General features: G+C 63.9%; 1 protein-coding gene across 3 annotated transcripts in view; it reads left to right on the top strand.

Moving 5' to 3' along the window:
• Positions 1-22,425, top strand: part of PDE2A (phosphodiesterase 2A) — a 52,018-nt gene extending 29,593 nt beyond the window's left edge. For 2 of the 3 annotated variants that reach the window (XM_030042968.2, XM_030042969.1), the window contains 29 exons: positions 11,401-11,490; positions 13,034-13,122; positions 13,246-13,355; positions 14,766-14,821; positions 14,906-14,965; positions 15,066-15,225; positions 15,319-15,371; positions 15,862-15,936; positions 16,082-16,123; positions 16,219-16,287; positions 16,450-16,580; positions 16,784-16,895; positions 16,992-17,031; positions 18,231-18,294; positions 18,395-18,473; positions 18,574-18,751; positions 19,006-19,118; positions 19,399-19,476; positions 19,670-19,792; positions 19,989-20,059; positions 20,181-20,303; positions 20,397-20,484; positions 20,593-20,640; positions 20,757-20,831; positions 21,004-21,103; positions 21,280-21,392; positions 21,693-21,731; positions 21,899-22,005; positions 22,203-22,425. In XM_030042968.2, the coding sequence (XP_029898828.1) occupies positions 11,401-11,490; positions 13,034-13,122; positions 13,246-13,355; positions 14,766-14,821; positions 14,906-14,965; positions 15,066-15,225; positions 15,319-15,371; positions 15,862-15,936; positions 16,082-16,123; positions 16,219-16,287; positions 16,450-16,580; positions 16,784-16,895; positions 16,992-17,031; positions 18,231-18,294; positions 18,395-18,473; positions 18,574-18,751; positions 19,006-19,118; positions 19,399-19,476; positions 19,670-19,792; positions 19,989-20,059; positions 20,181-20,303; positions 20,397-20,484; positions 20,593-20,640; positions 20,757-20,831; positions 21,004-21,103; positions 21,280-21,392; positions 21,693-21,731; positions 21,899-22,005; positions 22,203-22,425 (2,709 nt within the window). Of the gene's footprint in view, positions 1-11,400; positions 11,491-13,033; positions 13,123-13,245; positions 13,356-14,765; positions 14,966-15,065; positions 15,226-15,318; positions 15,372-15,861; positions 15,937-16,081; positions 16,124-16,218; positions 16,288-16,449; positions 16,581-16,783; positions 16,896-16,991; positions 17,032-18,230; positions 18,295-18,394; positions 18,474-18,573; positions 18,752-19,005; positions 19,119-19,398; positions 19,477-19,669; positions 19,793-19,988; positions 20,060-20,180; positions 20,304-20,396; positions 20,485-20,592; positions 20,641-20,756; positions 20,832-21,003; positions 21,104-21,279; positions 21,393-21,692; positions 21,732-21,898; positions 22,006-22,202 lie in introns of all 3 variants that reach the window. The other variant, XM_041118434.1, reaches the window with a different exon arrangement.
• Positions 22,426-26,893: the final 4,468 nt, after the last annotated feature.

Here is a 26,893-nt window from a genome sequence, read left to right as displayed (position 1 = left end):
CAAGGGGGTTGGAGATGGGACCCCCGGCCAACTGCCCGGCTGGGTGCTGATCCATTAAAGGCCGGCACTGGAAACCTTCTGGAATGGGGAACCATTTAATGGGTGGCTTTGGGCTTCCCCTGGCCGTGCCTCACTTTCCCAATCTGAGTAGTGAGATCCCCACAATTCCCAGACCCCTCCCCGGCAGCTGAGAGCTGGATCCTGTAACCAAACCCTCTTATATACGGAAAATAAAAGAGGTCTCCAGCAAATCCCCTGAGGGAGGCGGCTCTGCCAGCCCCTGGCCGCCCAGGCCCTGCTCCGGAGTGCTGCCCCAAATTGAATTCCTCCCCAGCTGCAGATGGCTGGGAATTCAATTTTCCCAGTTCCATCAGAGGCTGATAAATAAACTCCCTAATCACTGCACAGATCCCATTAGTGCTGACTGCGCCGGGAGGGGATGCGGGAATACTGCATCTCCCCTTCCCATCCCACCGCTCGAAGTCCCCACCCATGGGACCTGGCTGTCCCCATCCCTCCAAGCCCCTCTCCGGCCGCATCCCCGGAGCGCCTGGGGAGGAGGTTTTGCCACGATGCTCCCGAGCAGAGCCAGGCCAGCGGAACCTCGGCACGGCTAATCCACCAGAAAACATCTAGGAAAGTCTTTAAAACCCAGCCAGGAGGTGCTGGTGGCCGGCGGGGACGGGAAGGGGACCGTGTGCCAGAGAAAGCCTTCCAGGAACGGCACGTCCCGGGGATGCACATGGTGCCAGCTTCCCCCCGGCACTGCCTGCAGCCGGGGCCCTGCGGCAGCGATGCTCGGCCCCGTGCCCGGCTCTGCCACCGGTGCCAGCGCCGAAGGCTCGGTACCGGCCACCCCCGGCAATTGGGTGCCCGGGTGGGCACGGCAGCTGCTATAAATGTCCGTGTCCCTCGGGACAAAGGCGGTCAGGTACCAGGGATGCTTCTAATGATGGAGCAGTTTCCCTGCGCCTGCCTTGGGAGGATGGAGACGGCTCCGGGGCTGCAGCCGTGGCACAGGGATGGTGTGCGGTGCCCGTGGGATTAGAGGAGGATTTTAGGGACTGGCGTGGCTTTGCCCTCTTTCTGCCCAGATGGCCCCTGAGCCCTGGCGGGGGGCTGGCATCGCCTGCCAGGATGCGGCTGGTGGTCCAAGCGGATGCTCAGCCAGGACCATTTTCTGGCCTGAGTTTGCAGGATGGCCCCAGCTGCATCCCCATCCCATCCATGGGATCACCCCGCCAGGTCTGGGCACCCCCTGGTCCTGTGTACCCCACAGCCGGGCCCGTTCCCCCCCCGTCCCTGCCTATTCCCATCCTCCGGTGTGTTATTTATCGGCACTGCAGCCTTGCGGGGCAGGCAGCTCCGCGTGGGAACAGAAGGGCGGCCGGGTCAGGTCCCTTCCTGGAGATGCTGGGGTGTCACTGCAGCACTGCTGCACCCCCAAAATGGGCTGGGGCAGGAGATGGTGGGCTGAGTGGGGTCCTGGTCCCCTTGTCTGCCACAGGACATGGGTTAGGGACAAGTGACATGGGGCTGAGTGGGGTCCACGTCCCCTTCCCCACCACGGGACATGGGTTAGGGACAAGTGACATGGGGCTGAGCAGGGTGCAGGCAGCATTGCAGGCAGCAGCCCTGGCTGCAAGGTGCACGGGGGGTCCGTGGTGGTCCCCGGGGTGGGGGGGTCCCCACGGGCGGGCAGGGCTGTCTGACCAACCATTTGTCTGCTCCTCGCAATTCGTTTCCCACCGAAATAACAACTTCCCTTCCCTTCCCTTCCCGGCGGGAGAGACCCCCGGCCCTTTCCAGCTCCGCTCTTATCAACAACTAATTAGCGGCAAATCGTTTGGCCAGCCCGGCCGGGGACTGCTGTTCCAAGAAGGCCGCGATGTTCTTGGGGACGGGAAATCCTTGAGGAGGACGGCCGCGGTCCCGGCCGTTTGTCCTGCCCGACAAAGGGACATCAACAGGAAGCGACCTTGACTCCGGCCCTGTTCCATCGGCCCCGGGAGGCGAGGCCGGGATGCGGGGGGACGACCTGGGGAGCATCCCTGAAGGTCTCAGGGGATGACGTTAGGTTGGAAAATTTGCTTGTGAAATTAAAAAGCCCCGCTCGGAGACTGCGGCGTCCCCAGGGAACGTCGGTCCACCTGATCCCAGTCTGCGCAAATGTCCTCTGCAAACAGCCTTTGCAAACAGGCCCATGCAAATATTCCTCGTGCGAACGGCCCCGTGCAAACTGGCCTGTGCAAATGCCCCGTGCGAATGGTTTGAACTGCCTGTGCAAACTGGCCTGTGCAAATGCCCCACGCAAACTGCGCTGTGCAAAGAATCTGTGCCAACTGCCCGTGCAAAGCACCCTGTGCAAATGGCCTGTGCAAATGCCCATGCAAACTGCATCGTGCAAACGGTCTGTGTAAACCGCCTGTGCAAATCGCCCTATGCAACTGGCCTGTGCAAATGCCGCATGCAAATGGTTTGCACTGCCTGTGCAACTCGCCCTGTGCAAACAGCCTGGGCAAACTGCCCCGTGCAAATGGTTTGCACTGCCTATGCAAACTGCCCCGTGCAAATGGCCTGTGCAAACCGCCTCGTGCAAATGGCCTTGTGCAGGTTGCCCCATAAAGACCACCCTGCACTCGCCGCCGGGGCTTGCGAGCCCGGCTGCCCGCCGTGTGCCTGGCAGGGCGATGCCGTGCCAGCCACCGCTCTCCGCCGGGCTCAACTGTGATTATGTTGCAGCCTCATCAGCTGGGACTCACTAATAGACCGAGAGCACCTGAAATGACTTTTAAAGTGCTATTTAAGGAGAAGCAAACAGCTCACGCTGGTGCAGTTAGTCAGCTCTCTCTGCCCGTTGGGTGGTGTTGAAGGCTGCGGTTAAGTGTGGCAGGCTCAAGCGAGTCCGGCGCACGGGATGCGCTGAGCTCCGGGGCCGATGCCGGGCTCAGCACAGCCCTTCCCATCCGGACCCAACCCCAGTGCCACCCGGAGCTGGTCCTGCACGGCTGCAACCCTGCACAGCTGGGGAAACTGAGGCAGGCGCGGGCGCCCAGGGCTCCTAGCATGCTTTTTTCGGGTGGCTGATCCCACAGGTTTGCATCCTCCGGCTCTGGGAAGCCTCAGCCCAGCATCGCTGGATGCCGGGGCAGCTCCGTGCCAGGCTGCTGCCCGCCGGGGCCCAGCTCCTCATCTATCTGCTGCAACAGGACCCCGGGCAAATGACCGCGGGGAGGCAAGAGATATCCCAGAAGTGTTTCCTTCCCGTTTACCTTCATTATCCTCCTATAAAAGATGAGGTAATTAAGGAGCTACCTCGGGTTACAGGTTGTTGCTGCCTGATGAGATTAAAGCAATGTAATTTGGGATCGAAAGCAGTGCTCTAATCCGGGATGGGCAGGCTCGGAGGCGATGGATGTTTTCCCGGCTGGGGTTGGGCAGAGCTGCTGGTTCTCTTTGTCTGTCTGTCTGTCCATCGCTCCATCCTCTGCTGCCCTGGACCTTGCCCCAGGGATGTTGCTGCGGGGGTTATCAGGGATGCTGCCTCCATATCCCCACCACGATGGAGAGGATTCCCTGGGGAATGGTGGCTCTGGGGCTGGGGGAAGGATCCTGGAGCAGTATGGGTACGGTGACAGGGACCTCAGCAGTGTCACTGCCCACAGCAGAGCTGGCTGGAGGTGACAGCAGAAGCTCCTGCCTACAGTGGGACCTGCTGCGTTCCGGAGTCGCTTCCCTGCTCCGTGCCTCAGTTTCCCCACTTGCACCGCAGCGTTTTAGCCCGGCGATGTTCTCTGCCTGCAACAGGGCTCCTGCCTGGCCCTGCCTGCTTGTTGTCAGCTCCGCGTTGCTAACACACAGCCAGAGCTTGGCTATATTTAACTGCCGCGGCTGGAGCATGGGGCCGTGCAGCTGGGGGGGGGGGCAGCGGGGAGCAGCCCCCCAGGGAGGGGAGCGGGGCTGGGGGGCTCAGCATTGCCAGAGGCGAGGGGGAGGCAGGAGAGGAGGATGAATCACGGCTCAGGGATATTTTTAACATCGCCAGATTGCTTGGCAAATGCTTGGGCAGGGCGGCGCGGGCGCCGGGGCTGGGTGTTTGCTTGCAGCCACCGGCTGCTGGGGCTCAGCCTGGGGGTCTGGAGCGGGGGGGGGGGTGCTTGGCTGCTCCCCTGGGATCCTGGGGCGTGAGCATGGTGTTGTCACCCTGCTGCCACGCACTGGAGAGGTGGCAAAGGAAGGGACGTCTGTCCCCGTGCCCTGGGAGACAACCCTGGGAGCGATCAGTGGGGGCAGAAGGGGGTCCTGCACCAGCATCTTCCTCTGCAGAGGGGAGGCGGGAGGGGAGAAAGTGGCCTAGAGAGGAGAAAGTGATGGGGAAAGCCAGAGCTATGGCATGGGAGAGGGCCTGGATGTCCCTGCCTGTGGGCACCGACCCGCTGCCTGCAGGTTTGGGGACAGGCAGGGAGCCCCTGGGGCTGCCCTGGCCAGGGGGGGTGACCCGAGCACCCGGGCGTCCCCAGGCTGGGGACACGGGGACCGGCGAAGGGCTGTGCCGGCGGAGGCAGGCTGCCTCCCAGATGGCAACGAGCGGCGGCAGGAATACAAATGTGATTTGCTTTTTGCCTGTCAGACGGGAGAACGCAACGAGATCCAGAGGCTGGCGGCTGCGGCCGAGCCGGCGCAGGCTAAAAATGCATCCGATGGGAAGACCCCAAGGTGGGAGGGAGCCGAGCCTCCAGCCCCGGCTCTGCGGGACCGCGATGGGGCGACCACCCCGGCCGGGCTCCCAGCCCGGGCAAGCAGCCGTGGTCATCCTCCTTGTCGAGGGCTCTGCTCTGCAGGGGATGCCCCGGCGAGCAGCAGGGTCTGGGAGATGCTCCTCGGTCTTTGACGCCTGCAAACACCCTGCGAGAGGCAACGGGGCTGGTGTGAGAGGGCCTGGGGGCTGGCGGGGGGGTCCTGGCTGCACCGGGGCTCTGCCGGCTGCAGGGCTGCCATCTCTCACCCCGTCTGCTGCCGGAGAGGGCTTAGGGCAAAGCAATAAATGGGGCAATGGGGGGACTTTTCCCTGCCCCAGACCCCCCCCTCGCTGTACGCCGTGCCCTCAAACATCCCCATCTCTTTGCACCCCGAGCCGGCAGCCCGGCAAACACATTGGGTAACGTTTGCCCATGGGTGGGGATGGTGCCTGTGGGACGTGGGTACTGGGGGGGGGCGGAATGCGATGCCCGTGGGCACAAAAATCTGCGTGCTCAGCATCTTGGATGATCTAATTTGATTTGGGTGCCCCAGCTCAGGGAGTGAAGTCGTCCAGACGGAGCGTTGTCTGGCTTCATCCCGACGGCGATCGCTCACGCAGGGGCTAACGCACTAACCCACTTACAGAATTAATTGGGATCATTTCCCTCGCGTTCCCAGGTGGATAAAGTCCCGTGGAAGGGGCAGGAGCCGGGCTCTGAGGGCTCGCAGGGAGATGGACGCCTCCAAGCTCGCAGGGTTGTGTCGGTCAAATAATTTACTTGTAGTTTTTATGGCAAAAGCTGGGCTTGAAGCTCAGCCGGGAGATGATTCATTTCCTCGAGGTTCCTTGGCCCCGCAGCAAGCAGGGGCTGCTGTCCCCACGGGGACGGCACGAGGAAGGACGCAGCAAGAGCCTGCTGCTGAAGCCTGGGCTGATGCCAGCATCCTCCCTTGGAGCCAGCACCCATGGGTGCTCCCGCAGCGATGGCAGGACCCAGCCTGGCTGCAGACCTGGCTCCCCCCAGCCCAGGACCCCTATCCTCAGCCTGGGAGCTGGGCAGGACACCCAGCCCCGGCCCCCCCTTGCAAGGCAGGGTGGGGGTCCTGCAGCCCAGCTCCACGTCCCTCCAGGAGCAGGATGCTCCCAGGCGCTGGGTATCGCTGCCTCGCTTTCTGTGCCTCAGTTTCCCTTTGGTTAAAGAGGAGCCCAGTGGGTGGCAGGTCCTGGATTTGAGCTCTTGCTGGTGCTAACTCCACTTGCCAAGTGCCCAGGTGCCCCCCCCCCTCAGAGAGGGACCCCAGCTTCTAGGTACCCCCGAGGGTGCTCAGCATCCCAGCGGGTACCTCGTTGCACTGGATCCCGCCTCTCCCCGCTCCGAGGGGGGGCTCCTCCTCACCCTGGGGGGGGGCTCTGGGCAGGGGAGCATCACCCTGAGCTCCCCCATGGGGGAAAAATCATCTCCATCCATTGCCCAGGAGCGAGGCCAGCGGAATGAGCACAAGCCCCGAGGCATGAGACCCAGCAAGCGCAGGTGCTGGTGGGGGGGATGCGGGAGCTCCCCCTCCGGTCCCTCTCCGTCCCCATGGCAGGCGTGAGAGGAGCCTTTCCGGAGAGGAAGCCGGCCAGGATGGGATTTCTCTATTCCATAAACATCCAGAGAGGCCAGGGTGGGGGGGCAGGGGGGGGGTGAACCCAGCTGCTGCTGCTGGTGGGGGTGAGCAGGGGGATGGATCTGTCCCAGAAATCTCCACTCAGCGTGTAGCCATCCCTCCCCGAAAAAAGTCACGTTTTTGCTGCTGGTGAATTCCCTCCACTGGAAAAGATGCTTTTCCATCCCAGCAGGGTCTGTTGGAGCCTGGGGTGGGACGAGTGGGACGAATGGGGGGGGCTATGCTGGGGGTTCCCACCATTGCATGCCTGGGTACGGGATGCTGCCGCTGCTCTTTGAAAGGAAAGAGGGAGAAAAAAAATAGGGGGAAAATAAAAAGGTGCCATTTTCCATCGGGAGGAAAGCAGCTCGTGCTCCGGCCAGCTGGGAGCTGAGGTTTGGCTTTGCCGAAGCCGTGGGGGTTTGTGCCGCGCGGGGCCGTGCTGTGCCCTGGCTCGTGTCGGAGCAAAGACAAATTGCTTACTCTAATGAGATGAATGGCTTCATTAATCACTCGATGGCTCCGGCGGGAAATATTGAGGCAGATAGGGCTCCGGCGTTGCGCCGCGCCGGGGGATGCTGGCGTGCCAGCCGAGCGGAGCCAGCAAAATCCCTGCCGGCACCGCGGTCCCATGGGGTACCCGGGGGGTCAGCGATGGCACGTGTCACCCAGTCAGCTCGGGTGTCTGGTAGAGCGAGACCAGCGTCCCCATCCTCCCAGGCCCGAGCAAAGCTGACACCAGTCCAGGTTGATGGTCCCACTGGGCCACGGCTGCTGTCTGTGCCGCGGGGACCCGCGCAGGGACCGGGACCGGGACCGGGACAGGGACAGGGACAGGGACAGGGTGCTGGTCCCCTGCTCTAGCCTGCTCTGCAGGAGCAGCATCCTCAGCTCCTGGGGTTGTCAGTGATGCCCAGCGCTGTGCCGTGTCCCCTGCCCGCCGGGTCTGGATGGGTACCAGAGCTGCTGCCTGCACCCTGTCCCTGGGTCTGGCCCCCAAATCCTCCCCCCCAAGCACCCATCTCCTGGCATCCCCGTCCCAGGCGGCATTTTCGGAGCTGCTGGGCATGCAGACCTCGGGATGAGGGTGTCAGGCTTTGCTCTGACAGCTGGGAAATGCAATCGCTCCACGCTTCCCCCCCACTTCAGTGAAGTTAATTAACCCTCCATGCCCTCCGGGGAAGCGTTATTATTGCTCTGCCCTCCAGGGAAGCTGGGACGCGGAGCAGGCGCTGGCAGCGGCGGATGGGGAAGCCTCTCCCGCGGAATGTTTGGGTCCCCTGCCCTGATGGGTGCAGGTCTAGGGGCTGTGGTGAGCCCAGCTCGGTGGGTCCCGGTGACATCCCCAGTGACAGCGATGGGGTGGCTGATGGCTTCATCTCCTCGCCGGGTGCTGGAGCATCCCACTACACCAGGGATGCGTGTGCCAACACGGCCTCATCCAAACACGCCGGCCCAGCCAAGTGTCCATGGAGCTGGGGACAGATCCGGAAAGCCCCCCGCTTCCGTGTCTCCCAGCTGCAGCCCCCAAACTGGGGTGGTGCCTGGCTGGGACCTGTGGGGCAGAGTGCCAGGAGCAAGATGTGGGGGACCCCATCCCCTCGCTGCCAACCCCAGCGTCCCAGGGGATGGTGAAGCAAGCTCGGCTTGCCATGCAAGTGCCTGGCTTTGGGAGGCTAATTAGCCCCTTAATTAGTTCCTTGGCAGAGATGCAACCTGGATCCCAGGCTGCGGAGAGCACACCAGTGCCCGCTGGCATTCAGGGGTGCTCCCTGCGCAGGTTGGGGATGCGGGGGGATGGATCCTGCCCCTCCATCCCGCAGCGGCAGGGTAAGGATACAGCGGGTGCATGGTGCCTGCACATTGCCTGCAGTGGGGATCCATCCGTGGGAGCCAGAGCGGGATAACCCCCTCCCCGTGTCCCCCTCTCCAGTTTGCGTGACGGCCCCAGGACGTACATCACCTCTGCGGCAAACGCAGGGACCTGGCACATCACCGCATCCCGCTGGAGGAGGGACCCCCTTCCACATCAGGAGGGGAATTGGGGAGGGGGGGTATATACAGGGAAACCTGTGCCCCCCGCCCCATTCCTGGTGTGGCTCCCAGCTCTCCCGGTGCCCTGGGTGCCTGCAGGGACTTGCTGCTTCAGCTCCCAAGTGGGGTCATTAAATAAAAGCAAGAAACAGAGCTGACAGCGGGGCCCCAGCCGGGCTGAGCCTGCGGCGGGATCGGCCCGGCCCGAGGCCATCGGGAAATACTATTTATGGCAATAAACGGGATGCGGTCGGGATGGCGGCTCCGACCGCGCGCTGGCTCCCTGCCCAGCGCGGAGCAGGGCTGCATCCTGGCAGCAAAAGGGTGCAGAGCCCTGGCCGCAGCTCGGCAGCATCCCCAGGGCTGAGCAACGTGGGGCGAGGGGCGTCCGGCAAAACCTCCCGCTGCGGGCTGGAGGAGCTGGGCTGGGAGTGGGATGAGTGGGATGAGCGGGATGAGTGGGATGAATGGGATGAGTGGGGTAAGCAAGACTAGTGGGACAAGTGGGACGAGCGGAACAAGTGGGATGAGCGAGTGGGATGAGCAGGGTGAGTGGGATGAGTGGGACGAGCAAAACGAGTGGGACAAGCCAGACGAATGGGATGAGTGCGATGAGCAGGATAAGCGGGACAAGTGGGATGAGTGGGATGAGTGGGACAGGCAGGATGAGCAGGATGAGTGGGATGAGCAAGACGAGTGGGACGAGCCAGACGAATGGGACGCGTGGGACGAGCAGCATAAGTGGGACAAGTGGGATGAGCGAAATGAGCAGGATGAGCGGGATGAGCGAAATGAGCAGGATGCCCTTCCCGGGCCAGCCCTGCTCCCCCCACCTCCTCCCCGCACAGCAAACACTCCCGCCTGGCTCCGCTGCTCTCTCTTCATCTTGGGGATGGGTTTTTTTTAGCTCCTGCAGCTTTTTCCACCCCCTCTGGGGACGGACCCGGATTCCTGGCCCTATTAAAGCCATCACCCGCGTCCAGCTGCCACCTGTCCGTCCCCGCGCCGACCGTGCCGCCGGCATTTGATGCTCCGAACAGCCCCGGGTGTCCCGCTCGGGCTCTGCCCCATCTCCCCCCCGTGCACGACGGGGATGCTGAGTCGCAGCGGAGGGACCGGAGGGACAGAGGGACGGCAGGACGGACACCCGGCCGAGGCCTGGCTGTATTCTACAGTGCATGTGTCTCCAGTGTGAGTAAGCGACTGGAGATGCAGCCCTGTTGGAATAACAGCCAGCGCCGATGTCTTCAGCTGGAAGTGCCACCGCCGCCGCCGGCCACGCTCCCGCCCGCCGTCCCCGTCCCGCCGCGGGGTCGTTAATCCTCAGACGAGCTTTCAGCGCCCGCGAGTTGTTTTATCCGACTCCTCGCCCCGTTTCTGTTCCCCGTTGGTGATTTGTGGCGGCGCTGGCAGGGGAACGGCAGGAATTTTCCTGCCTGCGGGGCTCCCTTTGGGTGCCCGGCAGGAGCCACGGTGGCCACGGCTGCGCCCCGGCACCCTCCGGCAAACCCAAGGGATGGGGGGAAGCAAAGGGGGGAGCGTGGTCCTTCCACCCCGTGCACCCTATGGGTGTCCCAGGGTGGCGTGGCATGGGGAGGGGGGGACGGATCCGGGCTGGCCCCCTGTTTATTAATGCAAAGGAACCAGCACTGCCTCAAATATTTAAGGGAAGGGCAGCCACGTGCTGCCCTGCCTGCCCTGCCGGCACCGCGGGCAGGAGCTCAGCCCGTGCGCGGAGGATTGAAGAAGTCTGAGGGTGAGGAAGGAAGCGGCAGCACCTGGAGGGAGACGAGGTGTTGACATGGCTAGTGTAGGTGTCGTTGTGGCTAGTGCAGGCATTGGCACGACTAGTGCTGGGAGTGGCTTGCCTAGTGCAGGCATTGACCTGGCTAGTACAGGCGTTGACACGGCTAGCGCAGGCGTTGGTGTGGCTAGCACTGGGGGTGGTGTGGGAAGCACTGGAGGAGGTGTGGCTAGTGCAGGCATTGACATGGCTAATGCAGGTGTTGGCATGGCTAGTGCAGGCATTGACGTGGCCAGCACTGGGGGTGGCATGGCTAGTGCAGGCACTGACATGGCTAGTGCAGGTGTTGGTGTGGCTAGTGCTGGGGGTGGCGTGGCTAGTGCTGGCATTGGTGTGGCTAGTGCTGGGGGTGGCTTGGCTAATACAGGCATAGATGTGGCTACTGCAGGCATTGGCATGGCTAGTGCAGGTATTAGTGTGGCTAGTGCAGGTGTTGGCGTGGCTAGGGCTGAGGGTGCGTGGCTAGTGCTGGCATTGGCATGGCTAGTGCTGGAGGTGGCTTGGCTAGTCCAGGCACTGGTGTGGCTAGTGCAGACATTGGTGTGGCCAGCACCGGGGGTAGCATGGCTAGTGCTGGCACTGGCATGGCTAGTGCTGGGGGTAGCGTGGCTAGTGCAGGCATTGGCGTGGCTAGCACTGGTGGTGGCATGCCTGGCACAGGCACTGGCACTGCTGGTACAGAAACTGGTTTGGCTAATGCTGACACCGATGTGGCTCGTGCTGGCGTTGGCGTGGCTCGTGCAGCCGTCGGCGTGGCTAGTGCAGGGCTGTGTGTACCCAAGTGTGGCTTCACGGCCACCATCCTGCAAACGGGGACACCCTCCCCGTGCCACCCCTGCGGGGCCGGGTCTCCAGCCCAGTGCTCCCAGTATGCTGCCACGCTGAGCCCAGTGCACCCCCCCCCCCCCGGGTGTTGCAGCCTCTCCCACTTTCCGGGGACCCCCCAGCTCCCCCGTGACGGCCATTGACCAAAAAGGGACATTCTGGCCCCAAAAAGGAGCTAGCCAGGCTGGAGGGTGCTCCGGAGGGGGGTGGCCAGCGCTCTGGGGGAAGGAGGACCCGTGCCATGGGGGTCTTGGGGACATGCGGGAGGGGGCCCGGTTCCCCGGTGCCCCTCACCGTGGCTTCAGGCCACCTTAACCCCCCCCCGCCCTGCTCTGCTCTCTCCCCAGGACGCCCTGCTGAGCCTGGGGGCCGTGCTCGACGTCTCCTGCCTGCGGGACGCCCTCCGCCATGCCCTCGTCTCCCTGCTGCCCAGAGTGGTAGGTGGGGGGGGGGGGGGAAGGGGCCCGATCCTGGGTCTCTGAGACATGCCCCCCCCCCGCCCTGGGGCTGGGGGGAGCCCTGCGGGTGGCAGATTCTCTGCTGGCTGATACTGAGGTTGAGCCTGGGGTGGGGGGTCTCCTCCTCCCCGACCCATCTCAGCGTCCTTCCCCCATACGGGCCACGTGTCGCTGGTCCCCTGGTTGCCATTTTAAGCATAAAATTGCTCACGGGTCGACTTTTGTGACTCTCAGTCCCTGGTCCTACGTGGTCCCCCCAGTAGCAGGCAGGGAGCGGCACAGACCCCCCCCCCCCCAGGAGCCGCAGAGCCCCTAACCCTCTCGTGGCCCTGGGGTGCTGGTGGCCCCGGTGCCAGTGGTGGCCCCCGGGGTGCTGGTGGTGGCCCTGGGGTGCTGGTGACCTTGGTGCTCACGGTGTCCCTGGTACTGGTGGTGGGCAGGCGTCATGCCAGCGCCGTGGCGCGGGGAGCCGCAGCCGTGGCCACGAGGCCAAGGGCAGGGCTGGGGTCCACGGGACCCCCGGAGCCGTCGGGCAGCGGGGCTGGGGCACCCTGGCCATGGGGGGTCCAAAGGAGAGGGGGGGCGTGCACGTGCGAGTGTGCACGGGCAGGTGTGCATGCATGTGCGCCTGCCAGAATGTGTGCGGGTCTGCGCGCGTGTGTGCGCAGGTGTGCATGTGCGTGTGTGTGCAGGTGAGCGTGCACGCTTGTGCACAACTGTGTGTGTGTGCAGGTTTCTGTTCGTGTGTGCGTACGTGAGTGTGTGAGTGTGCATGCGTGGGTGTGTACGTGTGTTTATGTACATGTGTGGCTGTGTGTGTTTATGTGTGGGTGTGCATGTGTGTTTATACATGTGTGCTATGTACATGTGTTTATGTACATGTGTGGGTGTGCACATGTGTTTACATACATGTGTGGGTATGCACACGTGTTTACATACATGTGTGGGTGTGTTCATGTGTTTATGTACATGTGTTTTGTGTCCATGTGTATGTGTAGGCATGTACATGTGTTTACATACAAGTGTGGGTGTGTTCGTGTGTTTATGTACATGTGTTTTGTGTCCATGTGTATGTGTAGGCATGTACATGTGTTTACATACATGTGTGGGTGTGTACGTGTGTTTTTGTGTGGGTATGTATGTGTGTTTATGCACATGTGCAGGTATGTACATGTGTTTATGTACATATGTGGGGGTGTATGTGTGGGTATGTACATGTGTTTATGTACATATGTGGGTACGTGCATGTGTTTACGTACATGTGTGGGTGTGTACGCGTGTTTATGCACACGTGCGGGTGTGCATGTGTGTTTATGCCTGGGGTGTCGTGTCTCTTGCCCTGGGAAAGCCCCATGCACCTGGGGAAACTGAGGCACGCAGTGCCGCCCCGGCCGGTCCCTGCAGAGCCGGGCTGGGGGAAGCGGCGCGGGGGCAAGGGCCCGCTGAGCCCACGGTGGGACGGGGGCGAGGGTCCGGGGGGGGGTCCCCATCCCTCAGCGCCGCCCGCCCTCCCGCCCCCCAGGAGCACGTCTACATCTACCTGCTGGATGGGGAAACCCGGCTGATCTGCGACGACCCCCCCCACGAGCTGCCGCCCGAGGGGAAGCTCAGGTGAGCCCTGCGCGCGCGCGGGGGACACGCGTGCCCACGCGTGCTGCGCGGGCCCCCCCCGAGTGTTGGGGTCCCATCGTCCCCCCCCCGGGGCGGTGGCTCAGGGTGTCCCCGTCCCTGCAGGGATGCGGTGCGGAGGCAGAAGCGGCTGGAGTGTGGGGGGCTGCCCCCCGCCGAGCTCCCTGGCCGGCAGCTGGGCCCCCTCGCAGCACCCCTGGCCCCCGGCACGCAAGGTGGGGGCTGCGGGGAACGGGGGGGCATATCGGTGGGGTGGCTGGGTGGGTGGGAGAACGGGGGGGTATAGGGGTGGATGGGTGGGTGGATGAGTAGATGGATGGGTGGATGGATGCGTGGGTGGGTGGATGGATGGATGGATGGATGGATGGATGGATGGGGCGATGGATGGATGGATGGATGAGTAGATGGATGGATGGATGGATGGGTGGATAGATGGATGGATGGATGGGGAGATGGATGGGTGGATGGGGAGATGGATGGATGGATGGATGGGGCGATGGATGGATGAGTAGATGGATGGATGGATGGATGGGTGGATAGATGGATGGATGGATGGATGGATGGGGCAATGGATGGATGGGGAGATGGATGGATGGATGGATGGGTGGATAGATGGATGGATGGATGGATGGGGCAATGGATGGGTGGATGGATGAGTAGATGGATGGATGGATGGATGGGTGGATAGATGGATGGATGGATGGGGAGATGGATGGATGGATGGATGGGGCGATGGATGGATGAGTAGATGGATGGATGGATGGATGGGTGGATAGATGGATGGATGGATGGATGGGGCGATGGATGGATGGATGAGTAGATGGATGGATGGATGGATGGGTGGATAGATGGATGGATGGGGAGATGGATGGATGGATGGGGAGATGGATGGATGGAAGAGTTGGTAGATGGGTGGGTGGATGGGTTGATGGGTGGATGGATGGGTTGATGGGTGGGAGAGTTGGTAGGTGGATGGATGGGTGGGTGGATGGATGGGTGGATGGGTGGGTGAATGTATGTATGGATAGATGGGAGGCTTGGTGGGTGGATGAGCCGGTGGATGGGTGGGTAGATGGGCAGGACAGTCAGTAGGTGGGTGGGTGGGTGGATGGATGAGTGGGAGAGGTGGTAGGTGAGTAGGTAGATGGATGGGTGGGCATAGGGGTGGTTGGATGGATGGATGGATGGATAAATGGGTGGGTGGGTAGATTGATGGGTGGGTGCATAGATGGGTGCGTGAATTGATGGGTGGTTAGATGAGGAAGTGGATGGGACAAGACGGCATGCAGATGGGTGGATGGGTGATGGGTGCACATACAGGTGGATGGAAGCGGGATGGAGGGGTGAGGGACAGGTGGGCACTGGGACTGATGGGTGCCTGGGGGACAAGTAGGCATGGAGGTGGATGGGTGAGTGGATGGATGGATGGATGGATAGGTGGGGACAGGTGGACAGATGGGTGGATGAGGAATGAGCCAGTGAAAGAGGGGCAGGTGCACAGACATGGATGGATGGGAGGACGGGTGGGTGGGTGACACGTGGGGACATGCACCCCGGGGGCTCAGTGCCACAGCCCCGGGCTGCCCCCGGTGCCCGCTCAGGACCGACCCTCTCTCGGCTTGCAGTGCTCATCATCCCGCTGGTGGACAAGGACAGCGGGGCTGTGGTGTGTGTCATCCTGGTGAGTGTGGGGACGTGGGCAGGGCTCTGGGGGACAGGGACGGGGCCCCGAAGCTTGGGTCCACATGCCACAACCCCCCTCCAGGTACACTGCGGCCAGCTGAGTGACTCTGACGAGCAGAACCTGCGTGCGCTGGAGAGACACGTGAGTGACCCCGGCTTGGCCGTGGGACCTGGCGCTTGGGGACCTGCCACCCCCTTTGCCAAGCCCCCCCGTCCCTTGTCCCTTACGCCCCTCCTTGCAGACCCTGGTGGCATACCAGCGCCTGCAAGCCCTGCAGAAGCTGCAGCCCTGGCCGCAGGTCAGCCTCTCCACCAGCTCTTCCCAGAACTCCCTGGCCAAGCCCGAGAAGGCGCCCGACAGCGGCTACAGCGATCTGGACTGCAAGATCCTGCAGCTCTGCGGTGAGGCTGGGCGGAGCACCGGGGGGGGGCAGTGAGCGGACAGGGTGAAGTTGGGGTGCTGAGCCCCTCACGGCACTCTCGCCCCTTGTGCAGGTGAGCTGTACGACCTGGATGCCGCCTCACTCCAGCTCAAGGTCATCAACTATGTGAGTAGTTTGCCCCCCCTGGCCGCCCCTTGCCCTCAGCCCCAGGACATACTGGGGAGCCCTGTTTTATTTTAAAAAAAAAAAAAAAAAAGAAAACCCCCTAAAACAAACAAACATCTCAAGCGTCAGCGATGCAGCCATCGGTAGTGACCAGAGTGAACAGCCTTGTAATAACTATCAATAGTGTCCAGAGTTAACAGTGCCACCCTAACCACAGAAACTGCAAAAGAGAATCTATGGGTCCCCCTCCTGCTCTCTAGTGTCCTGCACACAACCCTCAGCAGTGTCCAGAGTGAACAGCTTTGCCCTCACCATCAGTAGTCTCCAGAGTGAACCTGATCAGCCACAGGGAAGAGGTTCTAGGGTGGCACCTGGCTCTGTGTGGCACGTACGGGTACCCTGGGCACAGGGAGGCAGAGGAGGGGCCAGCTTCTGCCCAGGGGGGCTTAGGGCAGGCTGGGGTGCTGACCCCCGCCCTCTGCCCCCGCAGCTGAAGCAGGAGACCCAGTCGCTCTGCTGCTGCCTCCTGCTCGTCTCTGAGGATAACCACCAGCTCTTCTGCCAGGTGGGTGCCACCAGGCCGGTCCCCCCACCCTGACCCCCCCCTCCATGGGGTCAGTGGGTCCCATTGCACCCCCCCAGGCACAGCTCCATGGGGCTCGGCCACCATCCCATGGCAGCTCACCCCCCCTCCTACCCATCTCTTCCAGGTGGTGGGGGACCGGGTCCTGGAGGAGGAGATCAGCTTTTCGGTGAGCGGGATGGGGGGGGGGGGGTGGGGGGTACGGAGCTCTGGGGAGGGGGGGCAGTGGGTCCCATGGGCTCACCCATCCCCTCTACCCCACAGCTCACCTTCGGGCGCCTGGGGCAGGTGGTGGAGGACAAGAAGTCCATCACCTTGAAGGACATCAGCGAGGTGGGTCCCAGCAATCCTGCCCTGGCTCGGGGACTCTGTGTGCGTGTGTGTCCCCCTCCCCGCACCCGAGGACACGGTGTCCCCCTCGTCCCCGGTGTCCCCTGGGGTTTCCCGGGGGGGGTTGGAGGTAAAATCCTGCCGCATCTCACCTCCTCCCCGCAGGAAGAGCACAAGCAGCTGAGCAGCATGTTGGGCTGCCAGGTCACCTCCATGCTCTGCGTCCCCGTCATCAGCCGGGCCACCTCCCAGGTGGTGGCATTGGCCTGCGCCTTCAACAAGCTGAGCGGGGAGAGGTGAGCAGCAGGCTTGGCTCGGGGGGGGGGGACATACAGGATCCGACCCTCGCCCCTTCCCCTCTGCCCTGAGCTGCAGCTGCCTTTGGGGGTGGTGGAGCATCTCCATCCTGGGGGAAAGGGGGGGCCAGGCGTGGCATGGGGACCGGGGGGGATGACACACACACAGGGGACCGAGGTGAGTCTGTTGTCCCCCCCCCCAGCTACACAGAGGCAGACGAGCACAAGATCCAGCACTGCTTCTGCTACACCTCCACGGTGCTCACCAGCACGCTGGCCTTCCAGAAGGAGCAGAAACTCAAGTGCGAGTGCCAGGTGAGCCGGGGGGGGCCGCGTCACGCCGGGCACACGCGTGTCGCGTGTCCCACGTCACGCTGGTTACTGACGGCGTCCCCTCTGTGTCCCCCCCAGGCCCTGCTGCAGGTGGCAAAGAACCTCTTCACGCATTTGGGTAGGTGCACGCCGCAGGGAGCACCCACGGTGTGGGTGGCGGACGGACCCCCCCCATGCACAGCCCCGGGGGGCCTGGGGGGACTTCGTCCCCTGAGCTGCCAGCCCTGCCTCTGCGGGGCGAGGGGCGCAGCCAGGAGCTTGCACGGAGCCTTGCTGGCACTGACGCTGCACGGCTGCAGGCACGCACGTTGCGTGAGCACGGAGCGCTGCGTGCCTGTGGAAACATGCATGCACACGCACACTGCTGCACTCACATGCAGAGCTGCACACACATGTACTGATGCACACACATGTGCTGCTGGAGGCACGCACTGCTTCACGTGTGTACGTACTGCTGCACGCACACATGCACTGCTGCACGCACACATGCACTGCTGCACACGCACACATGCCGCTGCGTGCATACACGCACTGTTGCACACACACGCTGCTTCAGGCATGCATGCACTGCTGCACATGCAGTGCCGCACACACACACACACTCTGCTGCACGCGCACACACATTGCTGCATGCACACGCTGTTGCACACGCTGTTATACACGCTGCTGCTTGCACACGCACTGCTGCATGCACACATGCACTGCTGCATGTGCACAAATGCTGCTGCACACACCCCCCCCCCGCTGCACACACACACATTGCTGCACACACACACATTGCTGCATGCACACATGCACGCTGCTATGCACACACACGCTGCCACGCATGCACACACATATGCACTGCCGCGCACACACACTGCTGCAGGCAAACCTGCATTGCTGCAGGCAAACCCACGCTGCTGCGCACACACATGCACCGCTGCAGACACACGCAGCTGCATTCACACATGCGCTGCTGCACACCCACACCCCCTGCACCACTGCACGCACCCCTGCACCGCTGCAGTTCACGCTACACACGAGGACCCCGCTGCACTGCATACGCTGTGACGCTGCGACACTTGCACAGTGTGCACACACGCAGATGCACGCGTGCACAAGCACATGCACGCGCTCTGTGCGGACCCCGTTCCTCTGCGCTCCCCAGGCCTTTCTGCTGTGCCCCTGCAGTGGGGGGGGGGCTGGCACAGCCCACCCTTGGTGCAGCCTCAGCTGAGACCCCCCCCCTTTCGTTGCATGAGTGGGGAGATGAGGCGGGTGGCAGCTGCCTGGCTGGGGGTCCCTGACCCTCTCCCCCCCCCCCCACCCCTGCAGACGACGTCTCCGTCCTGCTCCAGGAGATCATCACGGAGGCACGAAACCTCAGCAACGCGGAGATGTGAGTGGGCCCTGGCGTGGGGGGGACGACACCAGGGAGGGGGGCGCCGGGTGGGGGGAGCCGGGACCCCCGCGGGTGCGAGCTTCGGCGTCTCTTGCAGATGCTCCGTGTTCCTGCTGGACCGGCTCAGCCACGAGCTGGTGGCCAAGGTGTTTGATGGCGGCGTGGTGGACGACGAGGTGAGCGCGGGGAGAAGAGGATGGAGGTTTTTTTGGGGGGGGGGGGAGAGCGTCTTGGGGTCCTGCCGCTGACCCCCTCCCTCCAACTCCCTACCCACAGAGCTACGAGATCCGCATCCCGGCGGACCAGGGCATCGCCGGGCACGTGGCCACCACCGGCAAGATCCTCAACATCAAGGACGCGTACTCCCACCCGCTCTTCTACCGGGGGGTGGACGACAGCACCGGCTTCCGCACCAGGAACATCCTCTGCTTCCCCATCAAGAACGAGAACCAGGGTGAGGGGGGGGGCGGGCACGGGCCCACCGGGTTTGGGGGGCACGGCACTGTCCCCCTGCACCCCGGCACGGTGCCGGCACCCGGCACACGGGCACGGCATCGTCCCCCAGCACGTGGACACGATTCGGTCCCCAGTCCGTGGGCACGATCCTGTCCCCCCCGCCGTGGGCACAGCACTGTCCCCAGCCCATGGGCACGATCCTGTCCCCAGCCCATGGGCCTGATCCTGCCCCTGTCCCCCCTCCGCTCCCAGAGGTCATCGGGGTGGCAGAGCTGGTCAACAAGATCAACGGCCCCTGGTTCAGCAAATTTGACGAGGACCTGGCCACTGCCTTCTCCATCTACTGCGGCATCAGCATCGCCCACGTACGTGCCCGAGGGGGGGGGGGTGTCCCCAACCCAGGGAGGGGGGCGAGGGGACCCCCACCGCTCTGCCCTAGAGCTGGCCACAGCGCGGAGGGACGGGGCTGGGGGGACGTGTGCCTGTGGTCTCCGTTCCTTGGGGACGAGCAGTGGTGGCGATGGGATGGGATGGGAAGGGCACACACGGGGAGCAGGGACGTGTTGGGGGGGCCAGGGTGGGCTGGCGGGTGCAGGGGGGTGCTGCCCACCCCCAGCGCTCCCGTACCCTCCTCCCACCCCGCAGTCGCTGCTGTACAAGAAGGTGAACGAGGCGCAGTACCGCAGCCACCTGGCCAACGAGATGATGATGTACCACATGAAGGTGAGGTGGCACGGGGACAGATGGGGACAAGGATTGGGGACACCAGCTGGGACCCCCGCTGCCAGCGTGGTGCCCCCGCACTCCACCCCGAGGTGGTGGCCCCAGGGCTTTCTGCTCTTGCTGGGGCTAATGTGGCCAAGGGGACAGCTTGGGGACACCTTGGGGACCCGGTCACTGGCAATGGCTCCCGCAGGTGTCGGACGATGAGTACACCAAGCTGCTGAGCGAGGGCATCCAGCCCGTGTCAACCATCGACCCCAACTTCGCCAGCTTCACCTACACGCCGCGGTCGCTGCCTGAGGATGACACCTCCATGGTGAGGGCCACGGGGACGGTCCCCAACTGCCACCGTCCCCTCGGTCAGGTCACGTACCCCAACCCTGGGGGGCCGGGCTGGGGGGATGCAGCTGCATCCCCAGGCATCACCCTGCCTGCCAGGCAGGGGTGGCACGGGGAGGGGGGACCCTGCCGGGTGTTGTCACCCCCTGCCACCCACCGTGTCCCCTCCGCAGGCCATCCTGAGCATGCTGCAGGACATGAACTTCATCAACAACTACAAGATGGATCGTCAGACCCTCACCAGGTGGGTCCCCATCCCTGTTCCTGTCCCCATGCCCACCTGTGGGACCCCTGGGCAAGCGGGGGGTCCCTGGGAGGGGACAACAAAGACCCCCTGTCCTCACAGCCCTGCCTCCCCCTGCCAGGTTCTGCCTGATGGTGAAGAAGGGCTACCGCGACCCCCCCTACCACAACTGGATGCACGCCTTCTCCGTCTCCCACTTCTGCTACCTGCTCTACAAGAACCTGGAGCTCGTCAACTACCTGGAGTAAGGCCAGGTGCCGTCCCTGTCCCCTGGCCCGGCCGGGGTGCTCCCTGCCCTCCCGCCTGCCTCAGTTTCCCTCCTTTCCCCCCCGCCCAGAGACATCGAGATCTTTGCCCTCTTCATCTCCTGCATGTGCCACGACCTGGACCACAGAGGCACCAATAACTCCTTCCAGGTGGCCTCGGTGAGCCGAGCCCAGCGCTGGGACGTGCACGGGTTGGGGGGACGGGGACAGAGCAGGGGGGGACCTTCACCCCCCCAGCTCCGTGACTCCGACCGCTCTGCCTTGCAGAAATCAGTCCTGGCCGCGCTGTACAGCTCAGAGGGCTCCGTCATGGAGGTAAGGTGTCGTCCCCCCCCCAAACCTCCCCCTGCCCAGCTCCCCGGGGCTCGGGCTGTGTGGCAGCATCCCTGCCCGCACCCTGCCTGCTCCCACGGCCCCGGCTTCTCCCGCAGAGGCATCACTTCGCCCAAGCCATCGCCATCCTCAACAGCCAGGGCTGCAACATCTTCGACCACTTCTCCCGCAAGGTGAGCCCCCCCGGCCTTGGCATCTCTCCCACGCCACCCCCCCCTGCCCAGGCTGAGCCCCCTCATCCCTTCTGGACCGCCAGCTCCCCATCCCTGGATCCGGCCCTTGGGATACAGGGGCTGGCAGGGAGCACGGAGCTGATCGCGCCAGCTATCTTGCCTGGCCCTGCAGGACTACCAGCGCATGCTGGACCTCATGAGGGACATCATCTTGGCCACCGACCTGGCCCACCACCTGCGCATCTTCAAGGACCTCCAGAAGATGGCAGAAGGTGAAGCTCCTGGGCTTGGGATGGGGGCTGTGGCGGGAATTCATCCCACCAAGGCTGGGAGGTGGCACGGCAGGTCCTGCCTGTCCCCAAAGTCCTTGTGCAGGGGGTTCTGGGGGCCGTGGGGCTCCTTCCTGAGCCCCCCCACCCCAACCCCTGCCCCGCTCCCTGCCCGGCAGTGGGCTACGACCCCAAGAACAAGCAGCACCGCAGCCTGCTGCTCTGCCTGCTCATGACCTCCTGCGACCTCTCCGACCAGACCAAGGGCTGGAAGACCACCAGGAAGATCGCGGTGAGTGCCTGACCCCCCGCATGCCATCCCCCCCACCCGCTGGGGGCACCCGCACATCCCCAGGCGCCGGGGACCAGCCTGGTCCTCGCAGTGGCATCATGCCCCGCGGAGGGGGTCCCTCCAAGCAGGGACCCCCTGGACCGCCCAGCAGTCCCCTGTGCCGGGAGCGTGTCCCTGCCCAACGCAGAACGGTTCCCTTGCAGCCGTGGAGAGGGGTCTGGAGGGCAGGCGGGCTTGGGGGGGTCACCCCAGGCATGCACATCCCCCCCCCCCCCCTTGCTGACAGCCTGTCCCTTGCAGGAGCTGATCTACAAGGAGTTCTTCTCCCAGGGTGACCTGGTAGGTAGCACCGGGGCTTGGTGCAGGGTTGGGCTTGGCCAACGCTCTTGGCAAGCACCAAGGGGGCTCGGATGAGGTGGGGGGGGGGTGGACAGGGAGGTCGTGGCTGGGAATGGGGAGGGGATGGCTACTGGCATTGACCCCCCCTGGCCTCACCATTGCTGCAGGAGAAGGCCATGGGCAACCGCCCGCTGGAGATGATGGACCGGGAGAAAGCCTACATCCCCGAGCTGCAGATCAGCTTCATGGAGCACATCGCCATGCCCATCTACAAGTGAGCTGGCACCAGGGTTGGGGAGGCCCTCTGTTGTCACCCCCCCCTTGCCATACCAGAATGGGATGGGGGGGTGCCGGGCGGGAGGTCTTGCAGATGTTAGGGGGGTTTCCAAGCAGCGGGGATGGGGGCAAGCGGGGTTCCACCCAACTAAGGGGGTGCAACCCCATGCTGATGGGGTGCCCCCCCACACGCAGGTTGCTGCAGGACCTCTTCCCCAAGGCGGCGGAGCTCTACGAGAGGGTGGCCAGCAACCGGGAGCAGTGGACGAAGGTCTCCCACAAATTCACCATCCGGGGTTTGCCCAGTAACAACTCCCTGGACTTTCTGGATGAGGAATATGACCCGCAGGCCCCCGACCCCCAGTTCAACGGCTGCCTGGAGCCCGAGGGGGGGCAGCCCGAGGCGGGGGCTGAGTGAGGGCGGTGACTGGGGGGGGGGCTGCGGCCGGGGCTGGGGGCCAGGAGCATCCCCAACCCTGGTTCTCCAGCCCATAGGGAGGAGGTTTGGGGGGGGGGACATCAGTGACACCGGACCACCGTGGGAGGGTCTGTGTGCTGCCAGCACCCACTGCCAGTCCTTCCCCACCGGTGGGCGACTGTCCCCTCCCTCTGGGGCAGGTATTCAGGTGTCCCCTCCGCCCGGTGGTCCCTGGACTCCTCTTTGCTGGGACTCTGCCTCGGTGGCCGGGGACACCGTGGGGCTGGGGGATGGATGTGCTTTAAACTGCCTTAAGGCTGCAGGTCCTGTCCCCACGGGGTGACAATAGGGATGAGGGGTCCTCGGTGGAAGCAAACCCGGAGAGGTCGTCCCTCTGAAATGGGGCTGTGGGTCTGCGGGGGTCTGCGGGACGGAGGGGGACGGCGTGGGGCAGGATGACGAGGGGCAGTGGGAGTGCTGGTGGGGTGGGCTGCAGGGTGGTGGGGGGGGGTGTCCCTGTGGACCCCAGAGTGGGGTATGAGGCTGTGGGAGGGGGGCTGGGAGGTCTGAGGACAGAGGAGTCAGGATCAGGCCCACGGAAGGAGGCTGGCTCTTGCTGGAGGAGGGAAGAGGCACCCGGAGCGGGATGGCCATGGGGATGCTCTACCCGCATCCCCTGCCGGGTCCTGCCAGACCGGCCCCCACCACGCTGGAGAACCAGCTCCTGCCTCTTCCCAGCAGCTGCTGAGAATCCCTTGGCTAAAAGCCCCCCTCCGGGGACCCCTGTACCCACTCACCCATGGAAGGACTCGCGTCCCTCGCCCAGCCCGGTCCCACGCAGCCACATCCCCTGCAAGGGCTACAAGCGTGCCAAGGCTGGGGGGGCTCCTGCTCCTGGTTTGCACGCACGAGGGGGGCTGTGGTCCCACAGGGACACCGCAGGGGGTCCGGTCCCCGCCGTGTCCCCACCACGTGGGTGTTTCTCTGGCTCGGCACCATGGTGCCCACCCGGGAGCCTTCTCTCTGCAAGCGGCTGCACTGGGGACCAACATATCCGTGAGCATCCCCAGCTTGCAGTGGCTTCCCAACTCCTGCCATACTGACCACCGTGCATGGACCCTGCCGGCGTGTCATGGTCCCTCTGGTCCTGCAGACCACCACACGTGGATCCTGATGGTCTCCTGTGGTCCCTCCCATCCTGTTGACTGCCATGCATGGACCCTGCCAGTGCCCATGGCCCCTCTGATCCTGCAGGCCACCATGCATGGACCTTGATGGTCTCCGGGGTCCTTCTGGTCCCATCAACTGCCATGCATGCACCCTGCCATCCTCCTGTGGTCCTTCTGGTCCCACTGACTGCCATGCATGGATGGTGATGGTCTCCTGTTGTCCCTCTGGTCTTACAGACCACCGTGCATGGACCCTGATGGTCTCTTGCGGTCCTTCTGGTCCCATCAACTGCCATGCATGCACCCTGCCATCCTCCTGTGGTCCTTCTGATCCCACTGACTGCTGCGCATGGATCTTACCATCCTCCCATGGTCCCTCTGGTCCTACAGACTGCCATGCATGGACAGTGATGGCCTCCTGTGGTCCCTCTGCTCCTACTTAGCACCGTGCATGGATCTTGCTGGCCTCCTGTGGTTCCTCTGGCCATGCACGGACCCTGCTGGTCTCCCACCATCCCTCCTGCCCCGCTGACCGCCGCGCATGGACCCTGCCATCCTCCTGTGGTCCCTCTGGTCCTACAGACCACCATGCATGGACAGTGGTGGCCTCCTGGGGTCCCTCTGGTCCTACTGACCACCAGGCACGGACCCTGCCAGCCTCCCTATGGTCCCTCCAGTCCCACAACCCAACACGTGTGGACCCCCTCAGCCCCGGGGGCTCTGCTCAACCAGCCCCACAGGGTCCCTGCAGCTGTGGACGACCCAGGTCTTTGTCACCCCAACCAAAGCCACCTGAAACACCCACGAGCAGGGGAACCAGGGCAGGGCAAGCTGTGGTGAGCAGCTCTCCTTGCCAGGGTTGAGTCAAAGGGGAGGATGGGGCTGAGGGTGGATGCTGAGCCCCGAGGTGTTGGGGTGCGCTGAGCCCCCCCCCGGCTGCATCATCTGGCTCGTGGGAGCTGGTGGGTTCACAACCACAGCAGGGGAAGGCGATGGAAGCGGCGCGGTGAAATCCCGGCGCTGCCAAGGTCGGTCCCACCGGGGTCGGTCCCACGGGAGTTGGTCCCACCAGGGTCAAGGGCAGCCCGGGTGCAGCCACAGGGCCGTTTGCCGCCCCATCCCCGCTCCTCTGCAGCATCCCACGGCACCGTCCCCGCGCCCGAGTCCCGGCGGTGCCGCGGCGGGTCCCCGCGGTGCAGCGATGCTCCTGGTGCGACGGCTGCCTCCCGGATTTGGGCTGCGGGGTGGCCGCTCCTCTCGTCGTCTCGTCTGTAAGCGACGCCTCACCTGTTTTCTCGGGGTACCCGGAGCGCGTGTGTCTGCGGGAGCAACAGGAGACCCCCAAAGCCGAGCTGCTCCCCGGGGACAAAGTGAACTGAATTCCTTTTGCCTTACCTACTCGGAGATGCCTTTAGCGAGATGCTTTGCCCAAACCCCGGTAGGACCTGCCCGGTGACCACGTCTGGCTGCTGGCCCATGGCTTCGCCTACGAGACCCCCTCAAGCCCTTCTGCCCCCTCCCCACGCCGCCGTGCAAGGACACGGGGCTGGCGGGGGCAGAGATGGTCCCCGAAGGCAGCAAACCCCCAAACCGCAAGAGGAGGAAGGCGGCTCCATCCTTGGCGTGACGCCGGCACGGCCGTACCGCCAACGTGCTGGTGGGCACAACCATTCCCAGCCCGGTGCCAGTCTGGGGGTGCCTGGCGATGCCGGGGTCTCGCCATCCTAAGCTGGTGCCGATGCGGGAAGGGGGGGTCCTGCGCTGGGGTGTTACATCCAGGGTACCACGCCGTGGAGGGGGGCACGCAGGGATGCCCGTTTCCCAGCTGTATCCCACTTTTCCAGCCCCCGCCGCTGGTGTGCGTAGGTGGTCGATGCTTTCCTGGCTCCCGCCCCTGTACATAACCCTATGGATAGTGGGGAGCGCGGCCGGCACCCAGCCCGGCTCACCCACGAGTGTGCACGGGCGTGCGCAGGCGTGCAAAACCTCCTCCGGCTTTTCTGTCCTCCCCTCTCGCGGCACTGGTTGTTCTGGGCTCCAACAGAGCCTGAGGAGGAGACAACTCTTCTCAGTCGTCTCCTTCTTCTTCTCTTCCTTCTCCTTCTTCTCCTCCTTCTTCCTCTTCTTCTTCTTCCTCTTCCTATCCTTCTCCTCCTTCTTTATTATTATTTTTTTTTGGTGGGTTTTGATTTTCCTAAATAAATTTCATACGTCGATCTCCCCGCGGCGGGTCGGTGGGTGCCTCGTGTCAGGGGTCCCAGGGGATGCTCCGGAGCAGGAGCGGGGGTGTTCTCGAGGATGTGCAGCGGCACCAGGGAGGGACAGCTTGTGTTTGGGGATGAACCCGAGTGCGTGTGAGCTGTGCGAGGTGTGCGCAGCGGGCGACGCTGTGGGCAGTGCTGGTGTGGGGACAGCATGGTTCGGGGGTGCAGGCAGGGGTTTGGGGGTGCATGCAGGGGTTCCCTTGCAAGGTGCCCCCCCCCCCCCCCGGCATGCTCCAGACCCCTCGGATGCTCCAGCCCCCCAGTGATGCTCCGATATCCTGGGATGCTCTGGACCCCTGGGATGCTCTGATCCCTCAGGATGATCCGAGCCTCCCGGGATGCACCAACCCCTCAGGATACTCTGACCCTCTGGGATGCTCCAGACCTCCAGGATGCTCTGCCCTGCCCCGGGATGCTCCAGCCCCCCTGACACTGGGTCAGGATCCAGCCCCACTTGGGACCCCTCTGTATCCAGCCTGGTCCTGGGCTGTGCCAGGATGTGATGGGGCGAGAGGACCCTGCCAGGACAGGATTCCCAGCCTGCCCCCCCACCTCAGGATCCCACTGGCACTGGGATCCACCGTCCCTCAGCCCGGAGGGCAGGATCTGGCCTGGCCAGGACCCAGCACCCATGGCCGGCCGTGGGTTGTGCTGCCGTTTGCAGTGCATGCACCCCGAGTCACCCGTGGGCACTTGCCCCCAGCGCACTGGGCTGCGGGGGTGCAGGATCCGACCCTGGGCTGCTCCTCTGGGTCCCACAGCCGTCCCTGTGTGAGACCCCCCCCCGAGCAGAGCTCGGCTCTGCCCATCACCTTCGCATCAGGGCTGTGGTTCAGCCAGCCCGCTAATGAGCAATTTATTACCTGGGATCAATGCAGCACTTTCATTCCGGCCCGATCTGATGGCTTCATCCCGGGCAGCGGCATTTAATGCCAGAGAAATCCCCGGATGCTTCACCGCTGGCATGCGCCAGCGCTGTGTGAGCTGCCAAAATTGGGGTGAAAAACTGCAAAACCTGTCAAGTGTCCCCCATTC

This window comes from Aquila chrysaetos, chromosome 19 (genome assembly GCF_900496995.4).
Source record: "Aquila chrysaetos chrysaetos chromosome 19, bAquChr1.4, whole genome shotgun sequence".
Lineage (NCBI taxonomy): Eukaryota > Metazoa > Chordata > Aves > Accipitriformes > Accipitridae > Aquila > Aquila chrysaetos.
The sequence above is the reverse complement of the archived record's forward strand: the minus strand, read 5'-3'. Positions and strand labels throughout refer to the sequence as shown.